This window comes from Zonotrichia albicollis, chromosome 2 (genome assembly GCF_047830755.1).
Source record: "Zonotrichia albicollis isolate bZonAlb1 chromosome 2, bZonAlb1.hap1, whole genome shotgun sequence".
Taxonomy (NCBI): domain Eukaryota; kingdom Metazoa; phylum Chordata; class Aves; order Passeriformes; family Passerellidae; genus Zonotrichia; species Zonotrichia albicollis.
Genome location: NC_133820.1, coordinates 13,953,829 through 13,975,444, shown reverse-complemented (window position 1 = coordinate 13,975,444; position 21,616 = coordinate 13,953,829). Strand labels below are relative to the sequence as shown.

Below are 21,616 nucleotides of genomic sequence, written 5' to 3'. Positions count from 1 at the left end.
TGGACACGGGGCTCCAGTTCCTGGAAATGAGTAACTCAAGTACCTTGGAAAAAGTTTCCCAAGAAAAACAGCTGATTGTGAAAGGGATGGCAAAACAAATCTTCACACTCAGAAGCAGCTGTGCTTCTTTGCTTTTTGTTTGTTTGTTTGTTTGTTTGTTTGGGTTTTTTTGTTGTTTGTTGTTGTTGTTGTTTTGCTTATTTTGTTTTTTAGTTGTTGTTTGAGTTTTTATTTTTGGAGGGTTTTTTTGGTGTTGTTTTTGTGGGTTTTGGGATTTTATTTTCCTCTTTTCCTTGAATGGGGTAAAACGTCAAACAAAAAAATCCCTCTTTATCTGTCCCACACTAATTAATGACAGTAATTAGCTACCTCAGCGACTCAGCTACCTGAATCCTGCCAGTAATATTAAGTGATCCCAGTTAAATGCTCCTTTCTTTTTACAGTGACCACTTTCTCTGTCTTCTCTGAAATGTGGGACAACTTTAATATTTTTTTTTTCCCAAAGCAGGAGCTTGCAGCGGTTTTTGCCACGTTTTCCACAAGCACAGCAGAGGAAGGGACATGGATGGGTTTGGGTGCTGAGGGCTGAGGAGGAAGAGGACAGAACCATCCCACCACTGACAAGGTTATGTTTATTTTAATAACGTAAATCTCAATAAAATCTAATTTAGTGAACAATGTGTGAAGAATGAACACAATGCCTTAGGAAAGCATTAACATTCAGAACTCGACTCTTGCTGTAGAGATTTCCTTCAGGACTCGCAGTTCCAGCGATGGACGAGTCCCGGTTCCGCTGAAATCACGGGAATTCCGGCTGAGGCCACACCTGGAGGGGATGGCAGCATTTCCCTCGGCCATTCCCGCACTGAGCATTTCCCTGCTCCGGGTTTTGAAGGCGGAATCCCTCGCTGAGTGCGTTGCAAGGCTCTGCCTTCCTGAATTTATCGGAATTCAGGCTGGGGGAGCTCTGGGCACCGCGGCTGGACCGTGCTTGGGAACGCAAAGCGATGAATCCCGGTGGAATTAGAACGGGGACAAGTTCGCTCCTCGTTTATATGGGTGCTTGCGGCTGTGCAATGCACTCAGAGGGAAACATTTCAGGACAGCGAGGCCTTTCTCGGGTTCCCATTGTTACCGCCCCACAGTCGCGACAGGCGACATTCGCGGGCAGTGCGAGGCGGCGGCGGCTGCGCCTACAACTCCCATCAGTCCACGCGGCGCCCCGGGCCACAGCGGGTGCTGCCCGCGCGCAAAGCACGCCGGGAGACGTAGTTCCCCGCGGGTGACGGAGTTACGTCACTCACCCCGCCCGCGCGTTGCTATGACAACCGGGGGCAGTGGGCGCGGCCGCGCGGGAAGCGGCGTCAGCGGCTGGGAAGTGACGGCGGCAAGGACCCGGATGTGGAGGGGGCGGGGCTCCTGCACGCACCCCCGCCCGCGGGTCACGTGAGGCCGCTGTCACGTGACAGAGCGATGGGGACGACGCTGGACGTGAGGGTGAAACGCGCCGGGAAAGTCTATCGGGATGGGGTGCGTGTGTCGCGATAGGGACAGCGGGACAGCGGGGACAGCGGCCGGGGAGGGCAGCGCTGTCCTGAGGTGCATTGGGATGGGCACTGCCAGCAGGTCAGGGCTGCCCCTGCCCCTGTGCCCAGCCCTGGGGCACCTCTGGCTGCTGTGCCCAGCTCTGGCTCCTCAGCACAGCAGGGCCAGGAGCTCCTGGAGCTGAGCAAGAGCCTGGAGCAGCTCCGTGCCCAGGAAAGGCTGAGGGAGCTGGGGCTGCTCAGCCTGGAGAGGAGCTCCAGGGAGAGAGAGGGGCTGAGCCCTGCCTGGGCCTGCCTGGCCCTGTGTCTGTCCCTGTGTCTGTCCCTGTGTCTGTCCTGTGTCTGTCCCTGTGTCTGTCCCGGTCTGTCCCAGGAGCAGGGAGCTCATTCTGTCCCTGCACTGCTGAGGGCACACCTGAAGTGCTGTGCCCAGCTCTGGCCCCTCAGTTTGGGAAGGACCTTGGGACACTGAGCACATCCAGAGGGGCCAGCGAGGCTGGAGAGGGGCTGGGAACACAAACCCTGTGAGGAAGCCCTGAGGGAGCTGGGGGTGCTCGGCCTGGAGAAAAGGAGACTCAGGGAGAGAGAGGGGCCCTCAGCCCTGCCTGTCCCTGTGTCTGTCCCTGTGTCTGTCCCTGTGTCTGTCCCTATGTCTGTCCCTGTGTCTGTCCCTGTGTCTGTCCCTGTCTGTCCCTGTGTCTGTCCCTGTGTGCAGAGCTCAGAGCAGGCCCAGGCTCTGCTCCAGGCCCAGCAATGGCCCCAGAGCCACGGGCAGGGCCTGAGCCCAGCAATTCCCCTCACAGGAGGCACAACTTCTGCCCTGGGCAGTGCCCAGCCCTGAGCAGAGCCAGAGGGGCTCTGGGGGCTCCTCCTGGGGACATTCCAGACCCCCTGCACGCGTTCCTGTGCCATGCTCCAGGTGACTCCGCCATCCCCAGCGCTGCCTTCCCAGCCCGGCTGTTCCGGGGCTCCCTGAGCCTGTCGGGGACACCTCGGGGTCCCCGCTGGGCTCCGGGCTCGGCTCTGGCAGCGGGGACTCCTCGGCGGGCGGAGCCGATCGCCCTCTGCTGTCGGTGCTGCCGCGGTGTCGCTGTCTGGCCGTGTGTCCCTGTCTGTGTGTCCCGGAGCTCTCTCTGTGTCCATGTGTCCCGGAGCTGTCCGTGTGTCCCTGTCCGTGTGTCCCGGAGCTGTCCCGGTGTCCGTGTGTCATTGTCTGTGAGTCCCGGCGCTTTCCCTGTCCGTGTGTCCCTGGCCCTGTGTCCCGCAGCTTTCCCGGTGTCCCTGTCCGTGTGTCCCGGCGCTTTCCCGGTGGCCGTGTGTCCCGGAGCTGTCCCTGTCCGTGTGTCCCGGAGCTTTCCCGGTGTCCGTGTGTCCCGGAGCTGTCCGTGTGTCCCGGAGCTTTCCCGGTGTCCCTCTCCGTGTGTCCCGGACCTTTCTCCGTGCGAGTCTCGGAGCTTTCCCTGTCCGTGTGTCCCGGTCCGTGTGTCCCGGAGCTGTCCCGGTGTCCGCGTGTCCCGGAGCGGTCCGTGTGTCCCGGACCTTTCTCCGTGCGAGTCTCGGAGCTTTCCCTGTCCTTGTGTCCCTGTGTCCCGGCGCTTTCCCGTGTCTCTGTGTCCCTGTCCGTGTGTCCCTGTCCGTGTGTCCTTTCCCCCTGCATTCCCTGCCGCTTTCCCCGCTCCCATCCCTTCCCCCGGCGCTGTCCCGCTCCCGGGCGTTTCCCGGTGTCTCCCCGGGATTCCGGGATTGCCTTTGGGACCGAGCGCTGCTTTTTGTCCTTCCCCATTCCCGGCAGTCACGGGGAGACCCCGACCAGCTCTGCAGAGCCCGATGTGCCTTGAAAGGGAAGGAATATTTTTAATTTTTATCATTTAATTTTTACCCAGAAATCTCGAGTTGCTCAGCAGCAATGTTCAGGTCTCTCTTTTTTCTTGCACTTTTATCATAAAAATCCTTTCCATCCACCGAAATTCCATTTATTGAATGGTTTTAATCCTGGAAAACTGGATTTGAAAGGAAAGGTGTGCAGCATCTGTCCTGCAATTGTCAGATTATCCAGAGAGTGCCTTTGGCAGAGCTGAATTATTCCCTTTAGGAATGGCTCCAGAGGGGTAAATACTGTCTGTGTCTCACTTTCACATCATTCTGTGCATTATAAAATTACAAATTATTAGGATTTTATTTATTTATCTATTTCAGTTTCTCAGTGCTGTGTCCATTTTTGATTTGCACTTGACTTGTTTCATATCACTTTTAAATGGATTTTTTTATTGGTATGGAAAGGAATATTCCTTCTGTTTTAAGCTGAAATTGGGATATTTCTGGTCAGTCAGTCTGTCAGTTTTGTTTTTACCTTCCAATTTAACTCTATGTGGAAAGGTTTAATTTTAGTTCATTCATTTTAAGCCTGGGATGAAAACACAACAATGGGAGTTGTTGAAAACACAACCAGGGATACAACAGGGATTTTTTAGCAGGAATCTCCTGGGGAGAGAAAGGAGGTGCAAACCTTAATTAGGCATGGAAGGGACCTGAAAATCACCCATGGCAGGGACACCTCCCACTGTGCCAGTGTCCAGCCTGGCCTTGGGCACTGCCAGGGATGCAGGGGTGGAATTCCATCCCAGCCCTGCCCACCCTGCCAGGGAGGAAATTTTTCCTAATATCTGATCTAAACCTGTAATTTTTCAGTGTGCAGCCATTCCCTGTGTGCTGTCCCTGCATCCCCTGGCAATTGTCTCTCTCCAGCTTTCCTGGGGCTCCTCCAGGCCCTGCAAGGCCGCCCTGAGCTCAGCCCAAAGCTTCTCCTGTGCAGGTGAGCAATGCCAGCTGTGCCAGCCTTTCCTGCCAGCAGAGCTGCTCCATCCTCTGCTCATCCTGGAGCCTCCTCTGGGCTCTGCAGCAGCTCCAGCTCCTCCCTGCGCTGGGGCAGCTCTGCAGGTGGGAAATCTCCTGTGCACAGAATTTTGAGCTTTTTTTTTTTTTTGCATTTCTGAAGAAATATCGAAAGCAAATTTGATATTGAACTTCCAGTCATGCTTCCCCTCCCTGCCCCCTTCCCACGTGCAGGCAGCAGCTCTGCAGTTGTTGCTGTGTGACAGAAACATCTCCTTTGTTGAAGCAGTTCACATCTTCAGGCTGTCCTTGCTTCTCAGAGCTGAGCTGGACTCATTTTTAAAGCAATAACCTAATTGCTTGTGCTAATTAAGGCCCCTTAGCAGAGCAGTGCAGAATTGAGGTCAGCCTTTCTTTGCTGTCCCTTTGTGCTCCTGTTCCAGCATTCCCCACTTGCTGCACTTCCTCTTCCCAGGCTCTCACCCTTGCTTGGATGGGGATGTTTGCCTGATACCTCAACCCCCATGACCCATTTTCACCATCCTGTGCCACCAGGAAAGACAGAAATCTGCCAGAATTCCCATTGTTCTGGAGAGATCCTGGTCTGGAGAGGTTGGGTGCAGAGGGAGCAGTTGGGAGTGTCCCATGGCTTGGGGAAGGAGCAGGGGAGGAGCTCAGGGAATTCTCCAGTTCTCAGTCCTGTCCAGGTGGGAATTCTTCAGGATTGAAGCAGATTCTCCAGTGTGGGGGAAGGGAAGGATAAACCACTTTGAGGATGCAGCATTTTTGTGCAAAGGATTTTTTGTGGGCAGCACATCTTTAATGGGATGAGTGACAACATCCTGGGAAAGACAGAAATCTGCCAGAATTCCCATTGTGCAGGAGAGATCCTGGTCTGGAGAGGCAAGGTGAGCAGTTGGGAGTGTCCCATGGCTTGGGGAAGGAGCAGGGGAGGAGCTCAGGGAATTCTCCAGTTCTCAGTCCTTTCCAGCTGGGAATATTTCAGGATGGAAGGAGATCCTGCATGGATAACCATGGAGTGTGTGCAGGGAGCTGTGTGCTGCTCTCCTGCAGCTCACCAGGTTTTCAGTGTTAAACTCTGAGCTGACACTTTGAGGATGCAGCATTTTTGTGCAAAGGGATTTTTGTGGACAGCACATCTTTAATGGGATGAGTGACAACATCTTGGGAAAGACAGAAATCTGCCAAAATTCCCATTGTGCTGGAGAGATCCTGGTCTGGAGAGGTTGGGTGCAGAGGGAGCAGTTGGAATTGTCCCATGGCTGGGGGAAGGAGCAGGGGAGGAGCTCAGGGAATTCTCCAGTTCTCAGTCCTTTCCAGCTGGGGATTCTTCAGGACTGAAGCAGATTCTCCAGTGTGGGAGAAGGGAAGGATAAATGACATGTGGAGGGAGCTGTGTGCTGCTCTCCTGCAGTTCACCAGGTTTCAATGTTAAAAACTCTGAGCTGACACTTTGAGGATGAAGCATTTTTGTGCAAAGGGATTTTTGTGGACAGCACATCCTTCATGGGATGAGTGACAACGTCTCAGGAAAGACAGAAATCTGCCAAAATTCCCATTGTGCTGGAGAGATCCTGGTCTGGAGAGGTTGGGTGCAAGGGGAGCAGTTGGAATTGTCCCGTGGGGACAATTGGGGAAGGAGCTCAGGGAATTCTCCAGTTCTCAGTCCTGTCCAGCTGGGGATTCTTCAGGATGTGAGGAGATTCTGCAGTGTGGGAGAAGGGAAGGATAAACCACTTTGAGGATGCAGCATTTTTGTGCAAAGGGATTTTTGGGGGCAGCACATCCATCATGGGATGAGTGACACCATCCCTGCAGTCACACAGCTCCTTTCATTCAGATTCATTTCAAAAGTTGCTTTGTGTTCATTTTTTATATTTTAAATCTCTTCTGCTCCACTCTGGAGGTGAATCCCACCCTCAGCTTGGCCATCCCTTTCCCAGTTGTGCCTTTTCTTCCCTCTCCTGTGCTGACCATCCCAATTTTCATACAGCAATTCCTCCTGGCAGCTTATTCCAACACAAACACAACTTTTGTTTATTCCAACACAAACACAACTTGACCCAAAAGAAGGATTTTTCACCTTCCTGGACAGAAAAACCTTGGAACTGTGGGAAGAATTTGAAGCTCAGGTTAATACTTCAGCCAAGAGGTGAATGGTGCTTTTAAGGAAAAACCAAAAGTGCAGAGCTCTCATCTGAACCTGGGATTCTGATTCTGAGCTTGGAATTCTGATCCTGAGCTTGGGATTCTGGAAATCCAGGAATTCTGGTAGAGTTGAGATGTTGCTGTTTCTCTGTCTCATCCTAAATCCCTTCATCAGGAGGGAAGAGATGTTTTTTTTTGTCTGTCCTGACAAGGTTACCCCATTCTTTGGGCACAGGAGATTTTTGGAGTTCAGAGATCAGTTCCAGGCTGTTCAGATAACAACTATGAAAAAATGGATTTAAACAAAAATTTTCCTCTTTCCTCTTAGGAAATCCTTTCTGGGGTGGTGGTGATAACCAGCAAGGACACAGTGCAGCACCAGGGGATCTCCTTAACCATGGAGGGCTCGGTGAATCTGCAGCTCAGTGCCAAGAATGTGGGGGTGTTTGAGGCCTTCTGCAACACTGCCAAGGTGAGGCTGCCCTGGTGATGTTCTGAGCACAAAAACTCTCTTTTCTCAAGTGGAACCTTTCCCTCAAGGCTCCCAGGTGTCAGAGCTGCTCGTGGTGGGGAAGTGATGGAGAGCAGGGAAGGCTCAGCTTTGTGTGAAGGAATCACAGAGTGCAGGATGGGTCAGGCTGGAGGGGAGCACAGGGGTCACTGCTGTCACCTCCCCGGGCACAGGGCTGGCTCCAGGAACTCTGGGATATCCCAGGGAGGGATAAATGAGGACATTTTGGGAAAGTAACTCACACTGGTAGGAGATTTTTATCTCAGGCTGACATGCACTGCCTAAATAGGTAAAAAGGTATTGAAGTGGAGGGAGAGGACCCACCTTTGTTGGGTCAGCATCTGACTCTGTTTATTGACTCAATCAGTCACTTTTTATAACCGTGTTAATTAAGCTCATGCATATTGCAAACCCGAGCTCACAATAGGTCAGAGATAACACACCAACCCCTCCTTTTGTTTCCAATACCAAGATTTGGGTTCTCAAAATTATTTTTGCTTTCCCAAAACAGCCAAAGATAGAATACCTACTTGTTATGAGAAAGCTGCCTGATAACCCTGGTATGCAAGGTTCTCAAGGCCTTCATGTTTGTCACTTTTACTTGTAATTAAAAACAACCTGAGAACTTCTGCTGTTCACAGAAACAGGCTGTGAGAATTTGCTCCTCACAGCTGCCTTCTGAGCCATCCCTGAAAAAATCTCCAACACCCAGGGAGGGATAAATGAGGACATTTTAGGGAAGTAACTCACACTGGAGGGAGATTTTTATCTCAGGCTGAAATGCACTGCCTAAATAGGTAAAAAGGTACTGAAGTGGAGGGAGAAGACCCACCTTTGTTGGTCAGCATCTGACTCTGTTTATTGACTCAATCAATCACTTTTTATAACCGTGTTAATTAAGTTCATGCATATTGCAAACCCGAGCTCACAATAGGTCAGAGATAACACACCAACCCCTCCTGTTGTTTTCAATACCAAGATTTGTGTTCTCAAAACTTACTTTTACTTTCCCAAAACAGCCAAAGATAGAATATTCACCTGCCATGAGAAAGCTGCCTGGGAACTCTGGTATGCAAGGTTCTCAAGGCCTTCATGTTTGTCACTTTTACTTGTAATTAAAAACAACCTGAGAACTTCTACTGTTTACAGAAACAGTGAGAACCTGTCCCCCACAGCTGCCTTCTAAGCCATCTCTGAAAAAATCTCCAACAAAAAGGGTTACTGGATGATGCACTGAATCTGTGATTTAAAGAAATATAATTATTGTGTGGTGTTATTTTATTTTTGTTGAAGTGACTGGGTTTAACTGGACTGCTGTGCCACATCAGTCACTGCCTGTGGAGGCCATGGAGGGTCTCTGGGCACGAGACAAGAGAGAGAGTGGGACCTGTGGAGCTCCTGGGGGGGCTCTGGGCTGCTCCCCAGGGACAGGCTGGGCTGCTGGGAGGGTTTGGTTAAGTGAGGATGGTCTTGAATCAGGGAATCACAGAAAGTTTGGGGCAGAAGGAACCTTAAATCACACCCAGTGCCACCCCTGCATGGCAGGGACACCTCCCACTGTCCCCAGTGTCCGGCCTGGCCTTGGGCACTGCCAGGGATGCAGGGGTGGAATTCCATCCCAGCCCTGCCCACCCTCCAGGGAACAATTCCTCATTGCCAAGATCCCATCCAATCCTCCTTTGGAGCCATTCCCTGGGTGCTGTCCCTCCATCCCTGTCCCCAGCCCCTCCCCAGCTCTCGGAGCCCCCTCAGGCCTGGCAGGGCTCTGAGCTCTCCCTGCAGCTTTGGAGTTCTCCCTTCTCCAGGTCAGCTCTCCCAGCCTGGCTCCAGCCCTGGCATCAGTTTTGGGGTCTCCTCTGGGCTCACCAACAGCTCCACTTCTTGTTTTGGGAGCCCAAGAGTTGGGGACAGGGATGGCAAAACTGCAGAGAGAAAAGAAATGGAAGAAAGCAATGTCCAAGCCAGCCCCTCACAGTTAATCCTCCTTGTGGTGAGAGATCTGCCTCAAATAATCATTAATTCAGAGGTCAGGGGGGATGCTCAGTGGCTTTGATTGTTCCTGCTGCTGTTCAAAGTCATCATTTAGGAAATGAATCTCCACTTCCCAAAGCTGGAGCTGCTCCTGGTGAGCTCCCTTGAATTCTTTGGTCATTAATGTGATGCATCCTTAAAATAGGAATTGTTTTCTTGAGCAAAATATTAATGCTTCTATCCATTGTAAAAAATATCCCAGCACTTTGTGTCCTGAAGAGGGATTGTGGAAATGCAGGAATTCTGGAGGAGTTCAGATGCTGTTGGTTCTGTGTCTCACCCTAAACCTGTCTGCATTTCTCCCTGCAGCCCATTCAGATCATCAGCAGCACCATCGAGATGGTGAAACCAGGGAAGCTCCCCAGCGGCAAAACAGAAATTCCCTTTGAATTCCCACTGCAGATGAAGGGCAACAAGGTTCTGTATGAGACCTACCACGGGGTCTTTGTCAACATCCAGGTGAGGAGAGAAAATGGGAAATTTCATCTGCACAGTGTCCTCTGAAGCAGCTCTGAATCCATGGGATTGAGGGTGAACTTTGGTGGTGTTTTCTTTTCACTCTGATTGAGCCTTCCCCCCTTTATGCAATAAATCCTAAAGGAATTATGGCACAAACAAAATGTTTTACCTGAAATATTTCAGCAGAACATCTGTAGCCTAAATGTGATCCATGGAAACATGCAGCTCTTAATTCACAGGAATTGAGGGTGAAATTTGGTGGTATTTTCTTTTAACACTGACTGAGCTTTCCACCCTTTCTGCAGTAAGGAGTGATGGCAGAAACAAGATATTTTATCTGAAATACCTCAGCAGAACATCTCTAACCTAAATCTGATCCATGGAAAAATGCAGCTCTTAATTCATAGAAAGAGAGGGTGAAGTTTGGTGGTGTTTTCTTTTTACTCTGATTGAGCCTTCCCCCCTTTATGCAGCAAATCTTAAAGGAGTTATGGCACAAACAAAACGTTTTACCTGAAATATTTCAGCAGAACATCTGTAACCTCAATTTGATCAATGGAAAAATTATTAATTTAATAATAATTTAATTAAATTATTAAATTATTTTATTGAATTATTTAGTTAAATTATTAATTAAATTATTATTTAATCCATGGAAATTGAGGATGAAGTTTGGTGATGTTTTTACACTGACTGAGCCTTCCCCCCTTTATGCAGTAAATCTTTAAGGAATTGTGGCACAAACAAAATGTTTTACCTGAAATATTTCAGCAGAACATCTGTAACCTCAATTTGATCAATGGAAAAATTATTAATTTAATAATTATTTAATTAATTATTATTTAATCCATGGAAGTTGAGGATCAAGTTAGGTCATGTTTTCTTTTCACTCTGACTGAACCTTCCACCCTTTATCCAGTAAATCTTTAAGGGATTATGGCACAAACAAAATGTTTTACCTGAAATATTTCAGCAGAACATCTGTAACCTAAATTTTATCCATGGAAAAATGCAGCTCTTAATCCATAGAAATTGGGGATGAAGTTTGGTTGTGTCTTCCTTTCACACAGACTGAGCATCCATCCTTTATCCAGTAAATCTTAAAGGAATGCTGGCACAAACAAGATGTTTTACCTGAAAAATTTCAGCAGAACATCTGTAACCTAAATTTTATCCATGGAAAAATGCAGCTCTTAATCCATAGGAATTGAGGGTGAAGTTTGGTGATGTTTTCTTTTCATACTGAGCCTTCCACCCTTTATGCAGTAAATCTTAAAGGAATTATGGCACAAACAAAATGTTTTACCTGAAAAATTTCAGCAGAACATCTGTAACCTAAATTTAATCCATCCTGATGTTGTAGGAAACTCTTGCCATTCCCTTCCTTAAAAAAAAGCAGCACCCCAGTGTGGTTGTATTCCAAATAAATATGGAATTTCGTGTGGTGTTGAGAGCAACACAGACCAGGAATTGTTTGGGATGAGGAGGAGTGACATTCCCTGCCCAGACCTGCATGGAGGAAATACAGTTCTGAAATTTAATCTTTTTTGGTTTAAACTTGCCTTACCATAGGTGGGTTGGGTTGTTTGGGTGATTTTTGGGGGAAAAGTCTTTTTTCAGCCATCTCTTGAAGGTAAATTCTGTGTTTGGTGTCACTGAAATGAAAAAAACCTAAAAAACCAAATCACCCCCCAGCAGCCTATCAGAAGTAACTGAAAGAAAAACAAAATATCTTGTTTTTTGTCTGTGTTTGGATATTTTTTAAATCTTTCCATTTATTTGCTCAGTTTTGGGTTCTCCCCTTGTGCAGCAGCTGCTGTTTGTGGTGGGGATGTCAGAAATTCAGAAATGGTGCAGCCCTGGCTGAGCTGCTTCTCAGAACTTGCTGTGATCAGTCAGTTTGAGCTGCACTTTAATGAGAAATATTTGTTTTATTTTATCATTCTTTCTCTCCTCTGTGGAGCTTTTCTTGGATAAAATATAAAATACCATTTCAATGTAATAATTTAAATTTCAGCCAAACTTTGAGAGTCCTGCTCTCCTGAGGAGGGAATTGTGACACTTCCTAAACCTCTGGGCAGATGAATTGAGCCTCTTTTTCTTAATTTAGGGATGAATTTTGAGTTCAATCTCAGTTTAACCTTTAATCAGCCACTGCTGGGTGGTTGTGCCATGAGCCACAAGTGAGGGAGGAATTAAAAATCAAACAAAACAAAAAACCCAACAATTCCCTGTCCTTAAGGACACTGAGAAGTTTTTTTTTGGAGATGAAGTGTAGGATTTTTGGGATAATCAAATTCTTACTGTTTTTCACCTGCTGGTTTATGGCTCCCATTTCAGGGGAGCAAATTGGAAACAAATTCCCTTCCTTGCCTGATTTTAGTTCAGCTGTGTGCCTGAAGCTCCCCATGAAATATCCCAGCAAATTGGAATTCAGTCCCACAATAAAAAAAAATCAAAATTAGAGGGGCTGAAGACAAAAGTACAAAATATAAAAATACATCACACTGATAATCCCTTAACCAAAACAGGGTGAAAAATCACCTTTAAATGGATATTACAGCAACAACACTGCACAGAGGCAGAAGGGGGGTAAAGAGCTGGGAAGGAGGGAGGAAATCTGAATTAAAGCTTTTCTTTTTTCCCCCCTTTCCCCCCTTTTTTCCCTTTTTTCCCCTTTCCCCCCCTTTTTCCCCTTTTTCCCCTTTCCCCCTTCCCCCCTTTTTCCCCCTTTTTACCCCTTTTTACCCCTTTTTCCCTTTTTTTACCCCCTTTTCCCTCCCCTTTTCCCCCCTTTTTCCCCCTTTTTCCCCCTTTTCCCGCCCTTTTCTCCCCCTTTTTCCCCCTTTTCCCCCCTTTCCCCCCCTTTTCCCCCTTTTCCCGCCCCTTTTTCCCCCTTTCTCCCCCATTTTCCCTTTTTCCCCTTTTTCCCCCTTCCCCCCCTTTTTCCCCCTTTTCCCCCCCTTTTTCCCCCCTTTCCTCTCCTTTTCCCTTCTCCCCCTTTCTCCCCCCTTTCCCCTTTTTCCCCCTTTCTCCCCCCTTTCCCCTTTTTCCCCTTTCTCCCCCCTTTCCCCTTTTTCCCCTTTTTCCCCTTTTTTCCTGCCCCTTTCCCCCCTCTTTTCCCCCCCTTTTCCCTTTTTCCCCCTTTTTTCCCTTTCCTCCTCCTTTCCCCCCCTTTTTTCCCCCTTTTCTCCCTTTTCCCCTTTTTCCCCCTTCCCCCCCTTTTCCCTTCTCCCCCTTTTTCCCCCCTTTTCCCCCCTTTCTCCCCCATTTTCCCTTTTTCCCCTTTTTCCTCTTTCCCCTCCTTCCCCCCCCTTTTTCCCCCTTTTTCTCCCTTTTTTGCCATTTTCCCCCCTTTTCCCACTTTTCCCCCCCATTTCCCCCTTTTTTCCCCCTTTTTCCCCTTTTCTCTTCTCCCCCTTTTCCCTTCTCCCCCTTTCCCCCCCCTTTTCCCCCTTTCCTCCCCTTTTCCCCCGTTTTTCCCCTTTCCCCCTTTTTTTCCCTTTTCCTCCCCTTTTCCTTTTTCCCCCCTTTTTTCCATTTCCTCCCCCTTTTTACCCCCTTTTCCCCCCTTTTCCCCCCTTTCCTCTCCTTTTCCCTTCTCCCCCTTTCTCGCCCTTTCTCCCCCTTTCCCCTTTTCCCCCTTTTTCCCCTTTCCCCCCTTCCCCAGTACACCCTGCGCTGTGACCTGAGGCGTTCCCTGCTGGCAAAGGACCTGACCAAGACCTGTGAGTTCATCGTGCACTCCCTGGTGAGTCAACTTTCTGTTCATTCTGCAATTCATTAATTAATTTTTCATTGATTTTTTTTTCTCCCCACTTCACTTTTAGGGGGAAAAACCCCCAAATAAACCCATTGTCATGGTTTGACCAGGAAGGAGTGGGAATTCTGGGAAGCTGTGGTCAAACCAATGAAAGTTTTGAGTTTGAGACTGGCGTCCGGTGTGGCCAGTGGGGTTTGGACACACCTCCGAGAATACACAGGGGTTAAAAGCAAGGCACTGCCCTGGCACTTCCTCTTTTGGACATCGTCGGCGAAGAGGTCAGATCCCTTCCCCCGCCCGGCCCGCTGCTGCTGGGCGGGGGAGGGGCCGCCATGCGAGAGGCCTGGGGCCTAGACAGAAGTGAGGGTTGAGGGGGCTTTCAAGGATAGAAGGGTGGCGGAGCCCCAAGAGACATCGAGATGTAGAGATGATTAAATAGAGAGAAATGATTTAGAGTAGCCTTTTAGCTGAACTTTTCTCGTGGCTATAGACTCAGTTATTCCTGTGACACAGACTGCATTTAGAGAGAAACAGTGCCTCAAAACCAAGAAAGTTCTTCGTGAAGACCCCCCGGCCCCAGAGAGTTAGAAAAATATGAAAGAGACAAATGTCCCAAAAGCAGAGACTGTGCCTTTTTAGAGTGAGACAAAGCATCCTTAAAAGACAACCCTAAAAGCAGCTCTGGCCATGTCTCAGTAGTGAGAGCACTGAACATAGAAAGAAAACGTCACAAGCAGCAAATAGACTTTCCGAGCAGTGCCGAAGTGACAGAGAAGCACACGAAGTTTTCAGTGTGTTTCCAAGAGAAACCTATAGAACGAGAAAGACTCCTTTCCTCTTCATGAACTGATGTTTGAGTATACTAAAGTGTCGTGCCGAGCTAAGCAGTTGTTTTGAGAGAATGTATTAGATTGGGAAAGTCAGGTGGTGGGGGAGGAGGAAAATGGTTTTTTTGTAAAGTTTTCAATTCTTTTCTTTTTTTTTTTTCCTTATAGTCCCTCCCTATTTTCCTGTAGTTTAAGTCATAAAGTAGTCTTTATGTTTAAGTTAGAGCCTGTTTTGCTTATTCCTAGTCACATCTCACAGCAGACACCAGAGTGAAACATTTTCATAGAGAGCACTAACTCTGTGCCAAGCTCAAACCATGACACCCATGGAAATTGTGATGGTGACACGAGAGATTACAGAGGTGTAAATTCAGAATATCTGAGTTGGAAGAAACCCCAAAAATCATCAAACCCAACTCCTGGCCCTGCACAGGACACCCCAAAATCCCACCCTGTGTCCAAAATACAGGAATGAAGGAAATCTGCCCCAAAACAAAACCACCCCAGAGATGTTGCCTCTGATGAGAAAACCCCATCCCTCTCTCAAAGAACAAAGAGGAGTTGGATTTTCAGATGTTTTACAGTGCCCTCAGTTTATTCTCTTGTTCATCATCATGAAAAAAGAAAATCAGGTGAAAATCCTGATTTCTGTATTCAGGTGAAAATCCCTGATTTCTGTTCCACAGGTGAAAATCCCTGATTTCTGTTCTTAGGGTGAAAATCCCTGATTTCTGTTCTTCAGGTGAAAATCCCTGATTTCTGTCCTTAGGGTGAAAATTGTGAATTTTGGTCCTCAGGTGAAAATCCCTGATTTCTGTATTCATGTGAAAATCCCTGATTTCTGTTTTTCAGGGGAAAATCCTGATTTCTGTTCTTTGGGTGAAAATCCCTGATTTTTATTCAGGTGAAAATCCCTGATTTCTATTCTTCAGGTGAAAATCCTGAATTTTGTTCCTCAGGTGAAAATCCTGATTTCTGTTCTTTGGGTGAAAATCCTGATTTCTGTTCCTCAATACCAAAATCCTTTGTGTTACTCAGGACTTGTGGTGGAAATGTTATTTTAGTTCTAAAGTAACTTTTTAAAAGATGTAGTTTGCTGTTACAAACAAGTTTCCTGTTGGTAAGATTTCAGTGTTTTCTGCAATATCTGATGCTGCATTTTATTGGTCCTGTATTTTATATATATTGTATATATATAATACAGGACCGATAAAATATATAAATTTATATATATTTATATTTTATATATATAAAAATACATATATATACACATATATATGTATATATATTTATATATATACATATATATGTGTATATATAATACAGGACTAATAAATATATAAATATATATTTGTATTTATATTATATATAAATACATATATATAAAATATATATAAATATATATGTATATATATTTATATATACTTATATATATTTATATTTTTATATATATAAATACATATATATAATATATAAAAGTATATATGTATATATATATATTTATATATTTGTATATATATAATACAGGACCAGTAAAATATATAAATAATACAGGACCATAAATATATATGTATTTTATATATATATATATATAAAATGTATTTTATTACATTTCTAATGAGCCTCACTTGTCAGAGCAGTGCCAAATCCCAAATCCTATCTCCTGCAGTTTTCCTGGCTTTGTTTCTTGTTCCCACTGCAGCCCTTCCGAGCTCACCAGTCAGTAACTCCCGGATCTCCCACTTGGGGTGAATTAATGGGGTTTTGCTGAACGTACAATTCTCACTGTCACTGCTCAGTGTTCCCTTTCCCTCCAGCCTGCTCCGTGCCAGAATTTGTCATTTTGGGAAAATGCAGCCAATCTTGTGGAAATCTCCTCCTTCCTGCAGCTGGGCAGCAGCAGTTGTTTGAATTCCTGAGCAGTGAGGGCAGATCCTCACCCAGAGTTCCACATCAGCCCCTTGCTGCTGGAGAACAAGAATTTCTAAAGCAGATTTGAAGCAAATTTCCCAAATCTCCCCTCCCCAAATTTCATAAAGAAAGGAAACATTCCAAGGGACGTGTGCAATGAATTTATTTGTACTTAAAGAAATGGGAAATTGAGCTTTTTTCCCCTCTCTGCTTCGATGGGGAGGGTATTCCTGCTTTTCCAGGTGGGTTAGGGCAGCCAGCTGCTGTGGTTTTCAATATTCTCTCTCTGTTTTGGGGATCAGATTTCAGTTTAACCCTTCCCTCCCTGCAGTCTCAGAAAGGGAAGCTGCTGCCCAGCCCCGTGGACTTCACCATTACTCCTGAAACTCTGCAAAATGTCAAAGAGGTAAAAGGATTTTCTTATTATTTTATCTTAAATGTGAAGTTTGTGTGTTTCTGAGTGAGACCAGAGGAGTGGTTAAGTTCTATCTTGTAGAATATCAGGCAGATTGTATTGGTTTTATTTTTCCATTTTCTTTTTCACTTTTATAAGCAATCAAGTGATTCTGCTTCATCTCTTGCACTGTGGTGACCAACTGAAGGTGGAATTTTGCTCAGGAGTGGTTAAATATTTTTATTCCTTTCCTGAGTGAAAAATGGCACTGAAGCAAGGGAAACCATTCTATACATGGGCAGGCAAGAGCCTTTAAAAATGTGGATTTTGAGCCTTGTTTGTGCCTTTTTTTACAGCTCTCTGTGGCTTTGGGAAGCCTCAAGGAGGGCAGGCTTGGGTGGGATACTGGGAATGAGGAATTGTTCCTGTGAGGGGCTGGGATGGAATTCCATCCCTGGATCCCTGGCAGTGCCCACGGTGGGACACTGGGCTGGAGCACCTGGGACAGTGGGAGGTGTCCCCACGCCATCCCCAGCTCCTGCAGGAATTCCAACAGCCAAGTTCCGGCAGTTCTTCCCAGGAAAGGCCCATCCGTGGGTGATGGAGCAGCAGGAAGGACACACGTCAGGAGAGAATATTGCAGGAGAAATCCTGGTACAGAGTGCCAGAAATCAATTCAGGCTCCCTCAGGAACTTCTGAACTCTTGAATTCCCAGCTTTGAAACCATTGGCTAATTTCCTACTCGTTTTTTTTTTTTTCCTTAATCTGCTCTTTATTTTACCTTTATCATTTTCTCTTTCCTCCAACCATTTCAGCGAGCCTCCCTGCCCAAGTTCCTGATCAGAGGGCACCTCAACTCCACCAACTGCGTGATCACGCAGCCGCTGACGGGGGAGCTGCAGGTGGAGAGCGCCGAGGCGGCCGTGAGGAGCATCGAGCTGCAGCTGGTGCGCGTGGAGACCTGCGGTGAGCGCGGGGCGGCAGCAATCCCTGCGTGGGGAGTGTGAGCCCCTCCATGGGGAATTATACCCCCTCCATGGGGAATGTGAGCCTGTCCATGGAAATGTGACCCCCTCCATTGGGAATGTGAGCCTGTCCATGGGGAGTGTGAGCCCCTCCATGGGAATGTGAGCCTGTCCCGCTGAGCTGGGGTAGATTGGAAATTGAGAGGCGCTCAGGTGAAGATGGGGGAGTGGAAATAACAGGGCTGTACTAGGGAAGAAAGTAAAAATAAAATTGTGGTGTTTGTGAGGGTTCCCAGGATGAGGGGAGAGATGAGAATCTGACTCCATGTTCTCAGAAGATTAATATAATATAATATAATATAATATAATATAATATAATATAATATAATATAATATAATATAATATATATACAATTATATATAATAATATATATAATATATATGATATAAAATATATATAATAGTATATATATTATATATAATATATATATTACATAATATAACATAATATAGTGTAATATAATATAATAATTTTATATATTATATTATATTATATTATATTATATTATATTATATTATATTATATTATATTATATTATATTATATTATATTATATTATATTATATTATATAAAAGAATACTATACTAAAACTACACTACAGAAAGAGAAAGGATACAGACAGAAGGTTTAACAAGAATGATCATGAAAAACTCATGACTGACTCCTCAGAGTCCAACACAGCTGATGGTGAAGTCAGAAGGGATGGAGCAGCCTCCACCCTAAACCCTCCATCCTGCTTTCTGTCTATTCCTGTATTCTAAACCCTTCAACTCTGAGTTTCCCACCCTGTGATATCACACACTTCTGTTCAAACTCCACACCTTTAATCTCAGTTTTGTTATTGAATTTTGGAAGCTTCTCCAGGCCCTCAGGTCAGTGCAGTGTTCCCTGGGGGTCAGTGCCTGACATCCTCAGTGTGCAGGGTTCCAGCATCTCTCCACTGTAAATTCTGGCTGCTGCTCTCTCTCATTCCCTGCCATTCCCCTCCAGGGTGTGCTGAGGGCTATGCCAGGGATGCCACGGAGATCCAGAACATCCAGATCGCCGACGGCGACGTCTGCCGGGGCCTCCCCATCCCCATCCACATGGTGTTCCCCAGGCTCTTCACCTGCCCCACCCTGGAGACCACCAACTTCAAAGTGGGTGAGTGGGGAGCGTTCCTGGGACGGGAGAGGCCACGTCCATTCCTGTCCATGGGCACTGAGGGATAAACCCAGCAGAGCTGCAGGAGCAGCCCAGCACATCCCTGAGCCTGAGGATTGTTCCTAGCATTCAGTTTTGGGTAGAATTGAGGACGGATTGTTCCTAAGATTCAGCTTTCTGTGAAATTGAAGCAAGATTGTTCCTAGGATTGAGCTTTCCTGTGGAATTCAAGCAGGATTGTTCATAAGATTCAGCTTTCCTGTGGAGTTGGAGCAGGATTGCTCCAGGATTCAGTCTCCCATGGAATTCCCTCTCTTTTCCCCTCTCCCAGAGTTTGAAGTGAACATCGTGGTGCTCCTGCAGGACGACCACCTCATCACAGAGAACTTCCCCCTGAAGCTCTGCAGGATGTGAGCAGCCACAGGAGCGGCAGGAAGGATTTCCTGGGAATTCCTCTGAGGGAAAGTGGAACTTTATCCATGCCTGACATCAGCTGGAGCCACCTCTCTCCTTTCCTTTGCTCCCTCTCCCTGTTAACCTGGCCAAGACTTTGCCTCTCTGCATTTCCCAATCCTGCTGCCTTCAACAATCATGTTTTCCCCAAATTTTTTTTTTTCAGGAAAATCCTGAAGGAATCATTCTGTAGCTTTCTACAGCTTGTAGAATTATGGAGCAAGTTCCTCTCTTGGCTTAATTTTGTAATATTTGTTTTAAAGTCCTTTGAAGCCCCCTTAAAACTCACAAATCCCATTCCAGCCATACTGGGAGGGTGTGGGAATTGTGGCAGAATGAGCAGTGAGGTCTCTGAAGGTCCAAAAAGCGGTGGCACAGCTGTGGGAGGTGGTGGATGGCACATGAGTGATTTCAAATCACACCAAGGAAATTTTGGTGTTGGAAGAATTAATTGATGTGTTTGTGACTGTACAGCTTAAAGGAAAATTAATTCAGCAAGAAATAACCTTCCCAACACAAACAGGTTTGGATGTTGTTTTCATGGAACAGCCACAACTTGTGGATTTTCCATTAATTTTCCATGGGGGGCAGAGGCATGCTCAGTCTATGTTATGAAAATTAGAAGTGTAAAGATCAGCACCTAAAAATGCAGAATTAACTAAGAAAAATAATTTCCTTTGGTTTGTCCAGCAGGAGAATGTAATTCCAGTTTGGGCCCTGATGTTTCAGGGAGAAAAAAAATGAAATTTTTTTCATTTCATTCATTTCACTGTGTGGGAAGGGGGAAGGAAATGGTATTTACTGAAAATGGTATTTACTGAAAATGGTATTTACTGAAACTCAGCATTTACCCTGAGGCCAGGGGAATTTGGGGAAGAGCTGCAGCCCCCCAAAAATACAAGAAGCTGAAAAGGATTCCAGTGCTGGAATTTTTAGGTTTTAATTCTACAGCAGAGCAGTTACTCACCCCTAACTCAGAGTGAGCAGAAATACTACACAGAAACAACGTGTTTGGCTGCAGAAGCAATTTTATTTTTAATTATTGTGGTAATACACTGATAAAAGGAGTTCAAAACTTCAGCTGGAGGAGTCAAAGCAGTGTGGGGAACAAGTGAATCCCTGGAATTAGCCAAGGGCTCCTAATCCACGTGGTGCTCCCTGGATTCAAAATATTGGGTTTAATTTCAAGATTCTCAGGCTCTGGTCCTCACCTTTGGCTGTTTGGGACAAATTTGTCTGGGTTAAAAGTTCTCTGGCCACTTCAGACTCATAAAACAGTGGGAGAAAATTCCCTGAGCTGTTGGAATTCTGCCCCTGCTGCTGCTGGTGCCCATTCCTGCACAAAATACAGAGGAAGTGTCACTTAAAACTCCTTTTAAAATAATTTTAAAAAATCCTTCCCATTTAAACAGACCAGGAGGGAAATTTCCCTCCTTTTTTAAACAAAAAGGAAGGAAATTCAAATTTCAATCTTATTTTGAGATTTAAAAACGGATCCAAATGAAGAATTTAAAATTTTTGCTTCAAAATGTGACTAAAAGTCATTATTTAAGCAATTTGAATTCTCAGCTGTGGGTTTGTGCAGAGAGAGGAGCTGCAAAGACCACACCAGTCTGTGCCAACAGGAATGTTTGATTTCCAATTCTGTTGGTCCATCCTTTGGGTCACCTACTTGTTTGATATTGGAATAAATCTGAGGGAAAAGCACAGGAATGATGCACTGCTCAAAGAATTTGGTACTTTCGGTGTCCCTTAGCCAAAACCGCAGCAGTGCTGTGCGCTGCCAGGCAGGAACCAGGAGAAATCCTGGATCTTGGAGCGAAACCCCAGAGCTGTTGCCATGGCCGGTGACGCCAGGGCTGTGTCCTGTCCCCCAGACTGCGGCAGCCCCATCCCAGCTGGAATTGTGCAGGAGCAGAGGAGGCTCAGCCGGGCCGGTTCCAGGCCGGCAGCTCGGGGAAGTCCTCGGGCAGCAGGGCGTGCACGCGGCAGATGGGGCAGCTGGAGTGCTGCTTGAGCCACGTCCGGATGCACTGCGGGGACAGAGGGACAGCATCAGGGTAAACAGGGACAGGAGGGATTGGAACAGGAATCCCAATATCAGCAGTTAGATTGTGCCTGGGCCAGTCTGACCCTCGCTGCTGCTGTGCTGGATCACCCCAGAGACACCTTTAGCTTGCTGGTGGTTGCAGCTGGGCACTAAACAAGGCCAGGTTTGTCAGGTGTTGCGGTCGGTTGCAATGTCCTGTTTTTAACTTCCGGGTCCCTTTCTCAGGTGTGCCAATATTCCCTTTTCCTTTCCCCCTCGCCCCTTGCTGAGTGTGCCCTGTCAATCAGGCTAACATACCAGCAAGGCATCGTGTGGTTGGTCGATTTCAAAGGATGCTCCTCAGGCCTGGGGGACATTGGCCCGTATAGGTGTCCCTTGTCCCTTGAGACCCTGCCCCTTCACCTGGTTGGTGGCTCACCTGTCCCCTCCCCTTCCCCTGCCCTGAGCTTAAAAGGTTAATCAGACCATGCGGCCTCCATTCTGTTGGAGGAATTGCCCCGGT

At 46.7% G+C, this 21,616-nt stretch overlaps 2 protein-coding genes across 6 annotated transcripts in view; one reads left to right on the top strand and one right to left on the bottom strand.

The window, feature by feature from the left end:
- The first annotated feature begins 1,373 nt into the window (after nt 1-1,373).
- VPS26C (VPS26 endosomal protein sorting factor C) lies at nt 1,374-20,420 on the top strand. Its single transcript, XM_074533902.1, has 8 exons — nt 1,374-1,530; nt 6,874-7,017; nt 9,397-9,546; nt 13,217-13,297; nt 16,379-16,453; nt 17,258-17,408; nt 18,459-18,611; nt 18,943-20,420. The coding sequence occupies exons 1-8, from the start codon at nt 1,474-1,476 to the stop codon at nt 19,023-19,025; spliced, it is 894 nt and encodes a 297-aa protein (XP_074390003.1). The 5' UTR covers nt 1,374-1,473; the 3' UTR covers nt 19,026-20,420.
- The window catches only part of TTC3 (tetratricopeptide repeat domain 3), an 89,366-nt gene continuing 86,946 nt past the window's right edge, over nt 19,197-21,616 (bottom strand). For all 5 annotated transcript variants that reach the window (XM_074533891.1, XM_074533884.1, XM_074533890.1 and 2 more), the window contains one exon: nt 19,197-21,097. In XM_074533891.1, the coding sequence (XP_074389992.1) occupies nt 20,990-21,097 (108 nt within the window). In that variant the 3' untranslated portion in view covers nt 19,197-20,989. The remainder of the gene's footprint in view (nt 21,098-21,616) is intronic.

Excerpts from the sequence above, each read along its gene's own strand:
- VPS26C (XM_074533902.1), top strand. The coding sequence starts at position 1,474 with ATGGGGACGACGCTGGACGTGAGGGTGAAACGCGCCGGGAAAGTCTAT. Across the intron at positions 1,531-6,873 it reads GGAAAGTCTATCGGGATGGG|GAAATCCTTTCTGGGGTGGT; the intron begins GTGCGTGTGTCG and ends CTTTCCTCTTAG. Across the intron at positions 7,018-9,396 it reads CCTTCTGCAACACTGCCAAG|CCCATTCAGATCATCAGCAG; the intron begins GTGAGGCTGCCC and ends TTCTCCCTGCAG.